At 41.0% G+C, this 17147-nt stretch overlaps 2 protein-coding genes across 3 annotated transcripts in view; one reads left to right on the top strand and one right to left on the bottom strand.

Moving 5' to 3' along the window:
• Window positions 1-17147, bottom strand: part of soul5 (heme-binding protein soul5) — a 163310-nt gene that overhangs the window by 100540 nt on the left and 45623 nt on the right. The window lies entirely within an intron of this gene.
• col5a3a (collagen, type V, alpha 3a) overlaps window positions 1-17147 on the top strand; it is a 47496-nt gene that overhangs the window by 10712 nt on the left and 19637 nt on the right. The window contains exons 4-24 of one of the 2 annotated variants that reach the window (XM_051389257.1): window positions 445-607; window positions 6341-6463; window positions 7843-8253; window positions 9082-9201; window positions 9313-9429; window positions 9520-9573; window positions 9676-9717; window positions 10201-10263; window positions 11950-12024; window positions 12190-12273; window positions 12439-12495; window positions 12809-12862; window positions 12966-13019; window positions 13117-13170; window positions 13733-13786; window positions 14040-14093; window positions 14651-14695; window positions 15928-15981; window positions 16177-16221; window positions 16483-16536; window positions 17098-17142. In XM_051389257.1, the coding sequence (XP_051245217.1) occupies window positions 445-607; window positions 6341-6463; window positions 7843-8253; window positions 9082-9201; window positions 9313-9429; window positions 9520-9573; window positions 9676-9717; window positions 10201-10263; window positions 11950-12024; window positions 12190-12273; window positions 12439-12495; window positions 12809-12862; window positions 12966-13019; window positions 13117-13170; window positions 13733-13786; window positions 14040-14093; window positions 14651-14695; window positions 15928-15981; window positions 16177-16221; window positions 16483-16536; window positions 17098-17142 (1822 nt within the window). The remainder of the gene's footprint in view (window positions 1-444; window positions 608-6340; window positions 6464-7842; window positions 8254-9081; window positions 9202-9312; window positions 9430-9519; window positions 9574-9675; window positions 9718-10200; window positions 10264-11949; window positions 12025-12189; window positions 12274-12438; window positions 12496-12808; window positions 12863-12965; window positions 13020-13116; window positions 13171-13732; window positions 13787-14039; window positions 14094-14650; window positions 14696-15927; window positions 15982-16176; window positions 16222-16482; window positions 16537-17097; window positions 17143-17147) is intronic. The other variant, XM_051389258.1, reaches the window with a different exon arrangement.

Consider the following 17147-nt stretch of genomic DNA (forward strand, 5'->3'; position numbering starts at 1 on the left):
AAATATCTACCCTTCTATTGATTTTTCAGCACACTGTATTTGATGTTTATGTTCAATAGATCAGATTCACCATTGCTGTGTAATTCATATTACAATAACGGGATGTTTAATTTCCCAAGAATTGAAATCTGAGGCGGGCCTCACATTTCTGCGGTCTGAGTCATACAGCTCACTTCATGTGACCTTGAGTGACCTTAAAGGGAATAAGATGCTTGTGGAGTGCTTGCTACAATGACTTGACTTGATCAAAGAGTTAAAGAAAGCAATCCTCCACAGTCTCAGGCTCAAAGGCATGTCTGTTTTGCTTGACTTGAAAGAGATGTGAAACACCTCTTTTTATTGCTGGACAGCAGACTTATCTTCAAGACACAAAATACTTCCACTACAACATTTTCACAATACCTTCCTCCAAGACTCAACTGACTGTTCTCTCTTCTTCTTCAGATGGCACAGGATAGCCTACAGTGTGCAGGACAAGTCTGTGACCCTCTTCTTGGACTGTCAGAGGGTCGAAACACTGGATCTACTGCGAGGGGAGAACGCTGTAGTCAGCACAGACGGTGTCACCGTGTTTGGGACGCGGCTGCTTGATGAAGATGTGTTTCAGGTTAGACATTATGAAAGTGTGGGAGCCACTAAAAGCTTATAATAGACGGTTTTACTTTTTGTATCAAACATATATACTGGTAGTTTCAACAATTGTGGTTGGGCAGTTATTAGTAGAAATAATACATTTAAATACATCATGTATTGTGGCCTTTTTAATGCATTTTTGTTTTGAGGTAGACAAAGCAAGTAAATGAGAGTCAGTATCATGTGAACTTTGTTATTAAATATGTAGGTGAAACAATGGGAGACTGTTTCACTTGGGTAAAATGCAATGCATATTGGCTGAATCATCTCACAAGGTGCTGTAGGGGGACGTCCTGATGACCTTTGTTATATCACTTTTTTTTTTTATTACACTTGTACATTTTATCCATACTGGTGCTGACTAGAACATTTCTATAGCATTGCCATATACAGTACATCTTATTGTATGCCCATTATTGTGTGTTGCAATATGACGGTGAAATGGTGGTATAAGCAGAATACGAATTGTATTTCAATCAGGAGAGATGAGGGAATAATGATAATAGTTTACTATAACATATGATATGTGATGATTAAGTTTTGCTAGAAAGATTTTGGTCGCTTAGTCTGTACAGGGAGACTGTTGTGATCAAGGGGCATTTGCCCTGAGCAGCAAAAAAGATAAATCCCTCCATGGAGTCCAGACATTGGTGGTGGTGGCTGAAGACTCTGCTGAGACTGACAGACCTATGAAATCCAGAATGAATCTGCAAAGACTGCAGACACCAGCATGAGTGTGGCTGTGGTATTAGATAGATCTGACCAGCAAGCGGAGTACATCCAGGATGGAAAGAGAAATAATTGTAACTACAGGCTTATATGTAAAAGAATACCCCCCGCCTTTAAAGCTACTTAAGAAAGAAATGGTAAAAATATATGTAAAATCACGGTTCAAGAGGCAGTGGGGTGACAGGGGTCTTCTGTCAATCAAGTGCTGCTGGGACAAAGCAGTGCGAAGGAAAAGAGGTGTTTTGGAGGGAGTAGGGAGGAGGGGACGTGCTGTTCAGACATGCCTAGCCTCATCATTTCCATTGCAAAAAATGCCCATTCTCTCTCTTTTTTGGATTTGTCAGTATACATCTGTTGGCTATAGATGTGATGATGTGAGTCTGAATGGCCAGCTGTTCATTTAGATATTAAGAAATATGCTTGACAGTGAATGTGTGTAGTTTGGTAGTATGTCTTGTGATGGTCAAGACTGATCCTGCTAAATACCTGCTTCTTGTGTCTATATGTTTCTAAATCACTGAGAAATTAGATAATTTGTTCCTTTTTTGAAGTTGAAATACATTTATTCAGTTCAAGGTTGTACATCAAAACATTAATTAACAGCAAACAACTAGTTGCTGTGTAAAGATATAGTGGAGAAATTGTGGAAAAAGTGTCCTGAGTCAAGAATGGCGCCACATTCCCTTTGCCTGTGTTGTTGCAGCCCCTCTGTGGTTTGTTTACATTGCTGGTCTGCCCCCTGTGCAGCCGAGTAGTGCAACTGAAACTTCTGTTTTTCTCATCTACCTCGCTGAATGAAATGTTTATTTTGACCAAAGTGATTTGAATGAAGTTATAATGTTACAATGATATGTGAGGGGACGTTTCTGTTATTGTCTATGAAGTATGGTGAGCAATAGTGATATTATGGCTGTTTGTGGTTAAAAAAAAGTCTGTCTCTGTAGGGATCATTTCCTGATCCTGTCAACAAGCAATTTTAGTGGACGTACTTTGACAGGTGCATTTGTCCCCAAGGATTAACGTTAGCTTACTGTGGCAAGACTGACAAAGACAGTTTTGCTGAGTTTTATTTTATTTCTGTCCCATTGTTTTGGTCTGACATGTTGGTGCTCTAGTGTGACATCCAGTGGCAAGTGGATTTTGTATATATAGCCTTTAAGAGCATTAGAATATGCGATTGCATGTGTATCACTATTCTGGGAAAATTTAGAAGCGAGGCTAGTCTAGTGGTTCCAATTCTTTTTCTCTGCAGTAACCTCTATTGTCATAAGTCATTCTCTGTGCGTCCCATGACAATATGCAACCCCTGCTCCATTGTCATTCCCAATGAGGCTCCACTCTAAATCTCTCGCCCACAGCATTAAATAGAGATCAGCTCAAGCCCCTTCCTCTGCCTTGTCCTCGGGGCTCTGAATCTGCTCAGCAATAGAGCAAGAAAGGGAAAGTTAGACAGTCTTATAAGGTACAGTCATGTTTAGAGAAATTACCATCCTTACAACCTTCTTTCCTCTCAGTGTCCTAAGAATACCCCCAGTCTGCAAAAGGGAACAGACTGTTAAACTTTAAGTACAGAGGGAGGGTTGTTATCACTCCCTATTGGCCTAATAGACAGAAACCACAGCCTTCTTCCCTTTCACCAGGAGAAAACCAGATGTCCTTGGTCCTGACAAGTGAACGCCAATTGGTTTAGGGTTTTGGTAGTTTAGTCAATAACGACCTTCCTAACATTTTCCACCCATTAACGTTACTTTCCCTTTGCCCTGACTTAACTTCAGTTGCCCCTTCTATGCTGTAGGTTACTCTCCGCTCCCTTCCCACTCTTCCCTCTCAGACACTCATAGGCATTCCAGTTTTTAAATTGCTTTATATCCCACTTCAGTTAAGAAATGTGTCTCCTTGTGGGCTCTATAAATTTCCCTTTTCAGAAGCAATGGAGACCATTTAATCTTTGGCCTTACTCCAGAAACACTCCCATGCCCTTATTTATCATTCTATCTGAAGAGTTATGATCATGATACAGTATTTGTGGTGATGACTAATACCCTTCTATCTGCTGATCAGATCCATCCTTTAGGCCAGTCCATTCACTTTTATGGTTATTGTAGTCATGTGTATAAGAGTTTGCACTTAATTTAATATAGAATTGAGTCTTAATATCTTGTTCTCTGTGGAACTGGTGAAAAATCCTTAAATTAGTCTTCTGTTTTAGATTTTTCATTGATGATGGTAAAGTTTCAGTGTGTACATGAACAGTATGTATTCACAGCCATAAGTATATATATGTTTGGCTGTGCGTATATTAAGCATCAGCATTGCACAGCTCGGGTGAAGCTGGTACCAGGGGAAGGGAGATTAATCAGGCTGACCTCTGGGCCTCTGTTCCCAGGCCCTGGTTCTGGGGGAGGAGGTCAGTGTTCCGGCCCAGTTCTCCCGGCGTGGGAGCTCAGCATGGGAGCATGGGGACCGTGGTCAGCCACTAATGTCTCTATTGCTTCCAGATTTTCTATAAATGACTACAGAAGATTGGTCTTCAAACTCAGTACTCTCCTTGCATTTGCAGTAAAGCAAACATCAAACTGTCCACAAGTCTGGTTGTGCTCCTTCTTGGCCGCTGTGTGCCCTGTGTATGTGCCTCCAACACGCTGAGTGCTTAGATAAGATCCAGCCCAGCGTTTATTTGTTAGGAAATTCAGATCCTGGAAATAAAAAATGTTTTTGGCTCACAGTCATAGCCATGTTGAAACCATGACTTGTCAGGCATATCATTAAAGGGCAGCTTTATTTGAATGTTTAGCAACCCCACTGATTTACCTCACAAATCGGAGAAACACATTCAATTGGTCAAGGTCTGTTTCAGTCATATTTTGTCTTGTTAATGACTTATGTCGGATGGTGGTCAGATGTTTTTGGTTAGTCGTAAGCATCTGTTGCACTTTAGGCGAAAGAGGAGCATCAAAATTCTGTTTCATTACGTTGTGTGTTATAAACTTTCAGTTGCTCCTTTACCCCCACAGAGGTTGTGACTCACACAAGAACACAAGTTATTTTTTAGAGATTAAGATCTGATTAAGGTACTGCAAATGAGTGTGCAGCACCTCACATACGGTCTAGTTAGTTGTGATTTGGTGGTGCAGTATGACTCTCGGCTAGCTGACACCACACACCTTACTGCAGACAGCAGGGGAAAGCAAAGAGGTCACTCTGACTGATGAACCTGTGCCAACTGAGCCACGTGTGAGCTCTTGCAGGATGTTTGTGAGCCATCAGAAATTTGTGGATTCAGCTGAGGTGTTTTCCTTTTCAGCACGTCCTCACATGTCCTCTTCAGATGTCCTTACCCGGTCCCAAATGGAGAATGGCAGAGCACACATGATTTTGGGCAACACTTTATACGCTGTGTGTTTCTAGAGGAGAGTCCCTGCTAGGCAAGAAAAACAGAAAAACTTCTCTGTGAACGTGTTGCCTTTGATCTCAAATTGAGATTGGATTAGATTGGATTAACTCCCTGTTGCCTTTCTCTCTCACTCTTTCCCTCAGTCTCTCACCTTAGAGGGCAAAATTTCATTTTGCTTGACACTGGCTTTTGGCCAAAACAGGAAGAAAAAAGGATAAGAAGATAACAACTCCTTTCATGTTTGATGAATTAAAGCAAAAAAATAATTTTTCCCAGGTTTACAGTTTTGTCTATGGTGATCCAGACGTGTTGCTGATTAAGCAAGATTTTAGCTGTATTAGAAGATATATGAGCTGGTGCCGGGTAACAGGGAGGCGTTATGTTATGATTTATTTCACCTCTGGCCGCTAAAGCCTAATTAAAGAGATTACAATGGGACTAATTACCACAACATCAATCAGTTAATCTGACTTGATTCATCACAAATGGCTGCCCAGCTGTCCCTGGATAACATTTCACCTGGAAATATGTTTGCTGTGGCCTGTCAGTTACATAGATTCATATCTAAGCTAATGTAATCCAGCCCTTGTCAAACACTGTATCATGGGGCTGTCTGCATTTAGTTTATATTGAATCACTTTCTGACTTGTTATTTTCACTATCAATTACATTGTTTTATTCCTTATTCAACCTATAAAATGTCAAAAATATTGACAAAATGTAGGGCACCTGGTTAGCTCAGTGGGTAGAGCTGGTGACCCATGTACCGAGGCTGAGTCCTTGCTGCAGCGTCCCAGGGTTTGAATCCGACCTGCGGCCCTTGCTGCGTGTCATCCCCTCTCTCTCTCTGCCCCCCTTTCCTGCCTGTCTTCAGCAGTCCTATCAAATAAAAGCTACTCAAATATTGACAAAATGCAAATGCCCATCAAAAAATATTTGAGACCAATTGCTGTATTAATATTGTTTTTTGACTAATAACCTATGTAACAGAGAAAAGCATTTGTAAAAAACAATCTTTGCTTTAGTACATCAACTGACTGATTAATCAACTAGTTATTTCAGCACTACAAAGCATTATGTAATAGTATAATCTAGACAGAAGACAAGAGTGATGTTCAGTGTAAGCCAACCAACGCTCTGGGCTCAGTGCTGCAGGGTCCAGCAGCGCTGTCTTTGTGCATGTTTGTGTATACACAGTGGCTATGCCTCCAGGGCAGGATGGGAAGTGAAAGGTCCTGACAGGGGGGTGAGAGAGCGCTATTTGACTGTTTCATGTACACACTCATGCCCCTCCTGTAGTCATGAGGACACAGCAAAGTAATAGTCAGTTGTAATTGTACCTGTGGTGACAGTTTGATGATGGTACTGTAATACACACTGCTGTACATCGAGGTATGCAGACATTTTTGTTGTCCTCATAGTGTCTTTGATGTTGTGGTGTATTGTTAAAAGTCTTCTGGTCCTTGAAATATCTCTTCACTGTGCAGTATCAGCTGTTGTACGTTTATGTTTGCTTCTCCTGTATGCTTGGACTTATAACATGACATTTGTCTGTCTTTCTATTTGCTTTCTGGTTTATTTCAGGGAGATATTCAGCAGCTACTGATTGTGGAGGACCCCCAGGCTGCTGCCAACTACTGTGTCAACTACATACCAGACTGTGACTCTGCTTTGCCCTACAACAGCCATGTCCTGGAGCTACAGGAGGTCAGTACTGCCACCAACAGGAGGCAATGCCTGTTGGAAAAACCCACGCAAATCTTTGTATAGTTCTTTGACACTTGATACGCTGGAGTATAGCTTCAGGTTACCTCAATTAACTGCATAGGCATGCTTGCAGAAGCTCTTGCTTCACAGCCAAGAAGTAAGCAGTAGAAGGAGCACAGGAATGTCTATCAATAGACCTATGTGTCCTTAAGACTTCCCTAAGATTTACAAGGAGACAACAGCCCCAGCCAAGAAGAGGTCTGAGTACAGTGCAAATGTACTGAGTGTTTGCAAAAAGAGACTTGAGAGATTAAGACAGAATAGGCCATCAGTCAAAGAGAAGTGTCTTCTTTCAAATGCAGCCAGCAGTGGAGGATTCTTAAGGTCAGGTGTTCCTTTGGCTACACACACACACACACACACACACACACACACACACACACACACACACACACACATCGAGCCAGGAGCAGATAACTCAAACATGATATAATAGCTCTTCCCCTCCTCAAGGCAAGCATAAAATATTCAATCAATCATGGATATAAATTACTGTATATTTCTTTGGTTGTGTGAAAGATAGAGATAAGGAGGAAGGAAACAGCCAAAGGAGTAGAGGCAGAGAGATTTGAGTGTTTGTGTGTGGCTGAGCTTGAAGGAACTCAGTGTTTTAACTGAACTTGGATGTCTTATATATGTGTCTATTGTGTCTATATGAGTGTATGTGTGGACACGTGTGAGTATATGTGTGGTTGCACGCAAATGTGTCCAGAGACGGTTCATTAATGGTAGTGTGAGGCCATTTCAATAGTCATCCAGCTGGATTTAATAGAACTACAGCTGAGCAATGAGCTCTGAATCCAGAATTTGTCAACATCTGTCACCCCACTGACCTACTTCCCATCATACTCCCTTACACAGTGACCTTGTTTACAAGTGGATCTAAATCATGTCTGATGTCTTTCACAGACTTTCAGGCAAAGCCTATTCATATCACTGACATGCAATGGGCATTACTCTGGAGGATGACACAACCCATATTTGCTCACTTGCCAGAGCACACTAAGAATTAGCACCTCTGTAAGATCACAGACAGGATGACCCCTGACCTCACAAGCAAATAAGTCTTCTGCTTTGACTAAGAGGACACAACTCTACATTTGTTTGTTTCTTCTCATTTAATGTTTGCTTTAGGTTTTTACCAACTCAGTGGGAATCACAGTAGGTATCTGACCCAAAGGGGTATCAGGACCTGTATGCATTGCTTCACTTTACTGTTGCAGGCTATTTCCATTATTGTATTTTAATTCACACCAGTGTTTGTTTTTTTCTCCATCCTCCACCTATGCCCTCACCTTGCGTTCCCCTTTTTATAAAAGAACTCCCAACTTGGGTCTGATGCCTTGATGCAAAGTGACGAGCCTGCTGAACCAAAGGAGCACTTCAAAAAGGACAGCAAAAGCAAAAAGAACAAAAAGAAGAGGGACAAGGGCTCTAAAGGCAAAGGCAAGGGTAAAGGCAAGGGCAAGAAGGGATCCAGAAAGAAAAAACATGAAGAAGAGGCTCTTGAGGATGTCTTCCTCAGAGTGTCCACAAGACTGCCTGAGTATCTGTCCCAAGAACCTTTTCAGCCTACAAAGCTGCCAGAAATTAGCACCCTAGAAACTGTCATCCCCACTGAAGTCTTCAGCAAGACCTTCATTGTGATGCCCACACACGAATCTGACTCTACAACTGAGCCCCACACTGTGGTGCCCAGTGCATTGCCTGAATCAAAGGTTGCTGAGGAGGTAGACAAGTTTACCTGTAGTTGTTCTCCACCCGACCCCCTCCTGCCATTTGCAGTTCTAACCGATCACTCCCCTAATACCTCCTAACCATAGAGAGCACCTCTTCTCTCTCCAGCTGCTTACCACCACCACCACTAACCAGCACCATCCTAATCACCACCTCTTTCTCATCCCTAGCAGAAAACATGGAGAATGCATCTGAAATTAGAACGTTTTGATCATCTCACTACATGTAGTGTACATTTTTGTAGAACATGCAGTAGTACCTGAAAGGCATATCTGAAAATCATGGTATGCATGGTACATGCAATGTATGTCTTCCTGTACGCAAATATACATAAATCGTTTAAATAATACCGTACACGCTGTTATGTGGCCGTTATGCCACAACAACTGTATAATATACATAATTTAAATACATATATAAATGATATACAGTGTATATCATTTAAAAAAAAATCCAATATATTTTCAACTTTCCACAGCAACAAACAAGGAATGCTTCTGTATGTCTCCTTCATGTTTATTATTTTCTAATTTACCAAGAAAACTAATTTTTCATGCTGTTTCTGCAGCCATTACAGTCTCTGCCATGCTGCCACATTAATCTGATCTAGTCCATCAGCTAATTACACTCCAGCATTGTAATTAACTTGCACACCTGTTGACCTGTATCCCGGATAATGAGCACTTTCCCATAAACCACCTGTTTTGCTAACATATCGTACATTACAAAACGTACCTTTACTTGGCAGCACTGGGTGCTAATGAGAAGTGTCCCCTGATTTGTCTTTGCTATGACTCATTTAAGCATGTGTTGGCCTGCAGGAGGGCAAGCCAGTGACGAAGCCAGTGGTGGAGGCATATGGAGATGACCTTTATGGAGACCTCTATGATGATCTCTCAGTTTCCACGGTAACAGTGGGCCCGAATGTTACTGAATATGAGGTAGGTTAAATGCAAATACAAGAAATGTCTTCACCTCAGCACAGAAACACTGAGATGTTATTTTGGTATTCACTACACCTGTCACTAACAGAGTTTTTCATTTCATAACAGGTTCTTGAATATGAAGATTTCAAGAATGATACAGAGTCAGAGTATGAAGAGTATGAAATATTTGAGGACACCTTTGACTTTGCGGAGCGGGAAAGAGCAGAGACGTGGAATGGAGAGGTAAATCTCAAAGTGAACTCATCAAGTGAGTGGTCAGTCAGAAAGTGATTTTTAACAACCCACATCTATTCATCTGTTTCTCCTCCTCAGGCTAGCCTCAGAGCAGAGAAAGGCCAGAAGGGAGAGCAAGCCATTATTGAACCGGTGAGCTGCTAGAGGCATTCAATGAATAGTCTAGTAGCTTTAGTTGTGAGCATGGGTATGAGTTAAAACTCTCCTAATGTACATATCTGTGCTTGTTTCTAGGGCACATTAATGGAAGGACCCCCAGGTCTACCAGGGCCAGAGGTAATCCTATTTACTGCCTGAAAACAGAAGGAAATGGAAATGTCTTGTCTCTGTAATTGTACAGGATGTGGCATAATGTAACATAATCAGGAACTGTCCAGATGTGATTCAAAATATTTTGGATTCAAGCCATCAGGATGCAACTGTGGTGTTTTTAGAAAAGGAAACAAGGTTTTTTAAGGGTAAACACCCGATAGTACAACCCTGCACTACTTTGCAATGAAAGATGGTACATTGTGAAAGAATCTTTGATGACATTTTGTAAACATCTATTAATACACCACTAAGTGACCTCTAAAGGTACATCATTTCAATAAAGTAAAAGGGTTTTGATTCAAAACTAGATAAAGAAATAATAGTGTTGTCAAGTATTTGGAGGATTAAAATATAATGTAAAAGATGTAAGATGTGTAAAAAATGTAAGACACCATATTGCAGTCTTCCTAAATGCTTGTTTGAGTGCTGTAAATGGTTCTTTCACAGGGGCTCGCTGGCCCAGCTGGACCCACAGGCCCTCCAGGTCCCAGGGGAGATCCTGGTGAATTGGTGAGTGTGGCTTAGGCCTGGACCTTGACCCACTGGGTTACTTTGACCCCAGTTTGACCCCGTCACCTGTGGGACAGAGCTGTGGGTTCACTGTGACCTCACATTGAAACATGTCCATGGGCTCATAATGTCCTGGTTCAGTCCTGAACTGAACCTGGTGGACTTCAGGGATGGATGTTGACTCACACATGTTTGACCTGATTTTCTTTTGTGTGTCTGCGCTCAAGTAAGTGTAGTTCATGATTCATCGCAATGGAACACACTCCAACACACACACACACACACACAAGCTGACAGATGCTCTGTCATTTCCCAGTTGTTGATGGTTTTTCTCATTTTTGCTTTGCAAAGATGTTGATGGCAGTTTATTACCAAGCAGATCCGCATTGCTTGCAAGGACATCACCCTCAGTCATTGTACACACTTTTAGCAGCTATGTACATTTCTGGTTCAGCCCACTTAACAAACAAACCTCTATTTTATTTGTTGAGATGAAATCTGAAGACAATGGTGGATATCACTGGATCTGACACTGATATCAATAAGTGAGGAAAGGATGAACAAAAGCAATATATCTACAAATAATCTCTTTATCCATTGCTTTAAAAAGACATGAATATGAATCAGTATTATGTTTTAAAAGGTGAAATGAAGCTGAAAAACTGAAACAAAGGATTATACTTATTTATGTATTAGATGTACTGTGTCTTGTCCTTACTATCTTAGCTTCATTTATGAACATTCATATATAGGATTATTTTAACAGCCTATTATAATTGTAATGGCATAAATTAATTGTAACCTATGATGAAAAATGCAGAATTTATTAACCAAAAAATTGGTTCAATAATTTTAAAGCAGAGATAACCTCCAGGTCCTCCTGAAACACAGATTTTGTAAGAATAACATGTGAAGGAGTCAAAGCCATAGGGAACGAACTCTTCCTTTGTTCATGCTGCAGCATGCAACTGTTTAACACACTTAAGCCTCTCCACCAGTGATTGACATGTATGAATTAGCTCAGGTCTTTAAGGCTTAATGTAACACTTATAGTGACATCTTGTAGACATTTAACGCTTCAGGTAGAAAATCATAAGCCTGCTGCAGTAGTTTACTAGAACTCCCCTTGACAACAGATTTTATTGCAATCATATAGATATTTTTAAAAGCAAATAAAAATGTTCAGCAGTGAGATAATATCTCATAGAAACAAGTGTCAGTTATTTGACAAGAGATTGATTCATAAAAAAATATTGTATCTAATTTATTTTAATCCCTACTGTAGGAATGTATTTTACCAATTTAAATACCTATTAAATGATTTAACAGTAATCTGATGAACTCAATCTTTATTACTTAATGTTACATTAAATTACTTGTTAAAATGGATATTTACAATGTGTAAACAGAAGATAAGGCAGAGTGTGTGTGTGTGTGTCTGTGCGACATGCCCTGTGGAAATGGAGCAAAGGTTGTTTTGTTTTTACAGTTATTAGGTTACAGGCCTTGTCTCTCTCTCTCTCTCTCTCTCTCTCTCTCTCTCTCTCTCTCTCTCTCTCTCTCTCTCTCTCCACACACACACACACACACACACACACACACACACACACACACACACACACACACACACACACATCATCCTAACAGTAGCCAAGGCTTATCCCTTTCCCCATGCTCTCCTTTCAGGGTCCACCAGGACGTCCTGGTCTTGCTGGGGTTGATGGAATTCCAGGTCCTCCAGGAACCCTGTTGATGCTACCAGTAAGACCTTAAAACACACTTTCTCCCTTGTGCACACACAAACACACAGAGAGCACACCTTTTCCCAGTGTGGAATAGTGGCATGACCACAAGGGGGGGCTGTGTGATTGAACTTCATTTACATTTGGGGAATCCTGCAGTGAGGACTGATTTCCTTTTTTTCAGTTCCAGTATGGAGGTGATTCCCAAAAGGGACCAGTGGTGTCTCCCCAGGAGGCGCAGGCACAGGCCATCCTGCAACAGACCAAGGTACACTTTACACAAACACTTACTTTGGTGTCATCATGCCATATTATAGGTATAATATGTGACATTGTCATTTGATGCTGTATTGAGAACAATTCATTGCATATTATAATTCAAAAGGCACCTTGTACAGCGTTCATAAACCACCCTGTTTTGTTTTTCTTTCAGCTGTCACTGAAGGGACCTCCAGGTCCACTGGGTCTTACAGGGCGACCAGGCCCACTGGTAAGCCACTCCTCTGACCTTGACCAAATTTGCATCATACCTCAAGGGCTCCTGTAACCTTTTACCTCAACTTCACATTCTGTTTGACCAGGCACAACCTCTACTGTCTCTTTCCCATCCTAACCCCATCATTGTTCATGCTCAGTATGTTCAAATCGCTGTGGTTGTGAAATTACTGCGGGGTTGCAGAAATTAACAGATTTGTGAGATGATTTGTTCTTTGCTCATTTGTATTTTGGTTGTTTGGTGTTGGAGTTGAATTGCTCCTTGCAGTACTGTCATGCTTTAATTAATTCTTGTTTTTATTTTATAGGGTGTTCCAGGTCCCTCTGGGCTCAAAGGAGACAGCGGATACAATGGCCCTCCTGTAAGACCAGCCATTCTTTTTTCCCTCATTACTAGCTTCCACCATACCACTCTATTTCTTGTCACACTTTTCATTTTTTGTCACATTTTCTTTTCTCATATAGGGACCACATGGGCTGCCAGGCTCTCCAGGAATTAATGGAAAGCCAGGAAAGAGGGTGAGATATCTTGAGTATTAAAAAAATGTCCACACTGTAAACCTCTGTATCTGCATCTTGTGTTAAAACAAAACCTATTTAAATGGATTGTGTGTAGGGGCGTGCGGGGATGGATGGCGGTCGTGGAATTCCAGGTGAAACAGGCTCCAAGGTAAGCTCCTTTAGACATCACTGTAGTGCAAAGCTGTAGTTACAAGTATAAGTATTTACATCCTATTTATATATTTGGATACTAGTTGAGGTTAATAGTTGTGTGAATGCTACATTGCCAGTTGTTAGAAGTTTCCATTTATTCAGCTTCTTGTTTCCATGAGCAAAACAATACCACATGTGTTTATGCAGCAAGGCCTGGTATGATAACAAAATCTCCACTTGCAAGTGTAAGGCTTTAGGTATCCAGCAGCCTACAGCCTATTATACGTATGTATTGACAATAAGGCAACTCAATACCTAACAGCTGCAGGAAGAGCTTAGTAAATAAATCAGCCTCCCTTGATGCCGGGTCTGACAGAACAGCAGAGTCTTTATCAGTCAAAGCTGCGTTTTAGCAGACCTACAGCTAATCTGAAAGCTCCCTCTCCCTAACACATACTCGGAGCAGATGGGAGGATCTGCCAGGGGAGACTTTCAGTACAATTCTGCTAATGTTTACACATTACCGTATGTGTGTGTGTTTCAGGGTTTAATGCACTTGCTTCTCTATTACTCTTCAGGGTGACAGGGGTTTTGACGGCCTGCCAGGTCTCCCAGGAAACAAGGGACACAGAGTGAGTTAGATTTGGTAACTTAACATTGCCACTGCATTTATTTAGTCATTCAGACACTAACACGCCAGCATGGCATGCATGAATACCTTACACATCATATAGCAGATGTTTATTTGCATATTATGATCATGATGATTGTTCTGATTTCTGTGATGACAGGATACTCTAAAAAGCATCTGCTTGATGCAACTTTGCTATAAACAGAACTGTCCTAAATATCTGGAGGCTTGTGACTAATGCTTTTATCTTGTAGGGGGACAGAGGAAAGCCTGGTCCTCATGGGCCTGTTGGAGAGCCAGGAGAAAAGGTGAGTGCACAGTACTTTACTAAATTTACTTGCAACAGAAAACACATTTCGCTTTGATTTTTTAATTTTTCACTGAAGTTTAAATGGAAAACCTATTAATGAATCACTTCTACAATCCATTTAAATATTGAAGCACCACAGATCAAAGCAGGATTTGCTGTAATTAAATAATAATATAAGCAAATCATTTTTTAAAATTCTGCTGCCCTGAGATCATCCACTATCAAGGTTCACAAAAGACATGAAAGCAGTGCAGAGCATCCCTGACATAAAATTGAAAATATGAAAGATAGACGCTCTGTCAAGATAGTATCAATCCATGCAGGCGGGCGGGCAAAGTTTAGAGAGCGGTCTATTAGTCTTTACTCGAAGATAGTTGAGCCTTATCTGTCAGGCCGTGAATTTCTTTAATGAGCTATTTTCACAGATTTTTTTATTACTTTATTTATATCCCCACAGACTGTCTGTGGGGATATAAATGTATCCAGGCCTGAGGTTGAGTTAAAGAGGTGCATGAGATTTATGTGTTAAATCTGTTTCCATCTTTGTTATTTTAGGGATCTGATGGACCTGTGGGGCCAAGAGGACAACCAGGCGAACCTGTGAGTAAACACTTCTTGGAGGATATAATGCTCACTCATAGACCCCTACATCACAGCGTATCACTACATCAAACCATTTAATATCTATTGGTTTTCTATATTAAAAATACTCACTGTAGACGATGTACTTATTAAGTCTGTGCTTTGGGTTATCAGGGAGCCACTAACACAAAAACATTTGGGAGGACAGAATCGCAGAAACAAATTATTTTACATCACTGGGTTTAAGCCATAATCTTACAGAAGAACTTATAAAAGTACAAAATCTGCTCATACTGTACATGTACAAACTCAATAGAAACAATGCGCAATGTTTTACAATATATAACAACTAGAAAAAACTAGGATGGTCAAACCTTATTAATGGAATACTGCCACATTGTTCAGCCTAGCATTAAGAAGAAAAGGTCACTGGGAGCTTGAACACAAAATATGCAACGGCATATCATGCTAGTGTATTCAAAATCTGTCATAGAGAAACTACCTGCGAAGTAACTTTGGATCATAGAGTCCACAAAGATCTTAAGATCACCGCTGAAGAAGCTGTCGTTTTCTCTGTGCATCTCTGTGGCGAACACTGGTTGATTGGTTATGATTCACACTCCATCTTTCTCCCAGTAGGTGAGGCTGGGGCTCAGCGGGGTTCTGTCCCTCCAAATGGATCACCCAGTGCAGGAAGAAATAGAGTGCCATAAGACATGTTAGGAAACCTGTGTTTAACTACAAAGATACAGGAAAGGAGAGGACTTGTTTGTTTTGATGAGAGAGAGGGAGTGATGGGAAAAGTGAGACGGCGAGAGACAAACACGAGACAGAAATTTGGTTGGTGGTGAAAGAGATAAGAGAGATGGAGAGAGCAAAGCGAGAGAGTCGGAGAGGGAAAAGATAAAATCCTGGCCTGAATGATTATATTTCCATATCAATCACTTCCCAGGAGATCACAGATGTGGCTTTGGAACAGGTGGCTTGGCCAGCCTACAAAGAGGGAGGCTGACAAAAACAGAGCACACAAACACACTCATACAAACACAGGCTAGTGCAGTCTCCGTGGCTACCACATACAAAACCAGATGCGCCCACACACACACACACACACACTAAAATATATTATGTCTCCCTGTTTTACACTCTCTCTCTCCTTAGTTCTGATTTATGATTTAGTATTCCACACTCACTCTATCTCATCATGAATGCAGGTTAGCTACTGACTATTTGCTGTGTTTTGTCTCCAGGGTTCTCGGGGTCTTGTTGGACCAAGGGGGCCACCTGGCCCGCCTGGCCAGCCAGTAAGTCAACATCACCTTGATTACAGAATCAGAGCTATTCAGTCCTTTCAACTCTATAAAAGAGCCCTAGTTCATGGAGTCATCAATATGTCACTGAGGATAAACAAGGAAGCTATCAAACTGTCTGTCTTTTCTCTATCAAACTTTGACATTTAATCCATTATTTTCTGACATCTTTTATGTTTGCCTTTTCAGGGGATTCATGGAACTGATGGAGTACAAGGGTCAAAGGGCAACCAGGTCAGTTCTACTACTTTAATAAACACATCATTTATTCCCCATAACACCATTATTTACCACTGATGAACGTAAACTATATGTCAATACTTAATGTAAAAAAAAATGTTCAGTGAGAATTTGTGTTTTTTGAAAGTGATCCCAGCTACAGAAACATCAGCAGGAGTGGCTTACTTTGGACTTCTAATGAACCTGTTAACCGGTCACATTATGACAAAGATCATGTGGAGGCAGAGTCTGACTACCAGTGTTTCTTGTTGTCAGGGTCCAGCTGGAGACATAGGGCCCCCAGGTCAACAGGGAAACCCGGGAGTACAGGTACTGTACCAACACAAAAAAGTGGTCCTGTCACTGTGACAGTTAATCCACTTATTGCACATCCTGTAAATGTATTCGAGTCATACAGACATACTTCAAATATACACAAACATTTTCAGGCATACAGTTGCATAAATGCATTTGCTCTCTCATTTTCTCAAACTTCCTGTTTTTTTTATTTAGTTGAAGGTTTAATCGGTCTTCTATAGGTTTAGAAAATTCTCTGGCCTTTTGGACAAATGTATTCAGAACACAAGGCCGTTGTATTTGAAGATGGAGAGGTTTTCATCCCACAGCATCAATATTAACGTTATATAAAGACGATTTAATCATATTTTCAATTTTCCATCATGTCAACACTCTATCCAAACCCCTAGCCCACACAAGGACATCCAGACATACTGTTCATGCCTCTTAGAGACACACATAACCATTTATGCACACACACACACACACACACACACACACACACACACACACACACACAGACTCAAACCTCAACTCCCAGCCGTCTTCTAGTCTTGTGACACTTAACCTGATTGATGCTTTGTTCTGGTCCAGGGTTTGCCTGGTCCTCAGGGTCCCATTGGAGTGCCAGGAGAGAAGGTAGG

This window comes from Dicentrarchus labrax, unplaced genomic scaffold (assembly GCF_905237075.1).
Source record: "Dicentrarchus labrax unplaced genomic scaffold, dlabrax2021, whole genome shotgun sequence".
Taxonomy (NCBI): Eukaryota; Metazoa; Chordata; class Actinopteri; family Moronidae; genus Dicentrarchus; species Dicentrarchus labrax.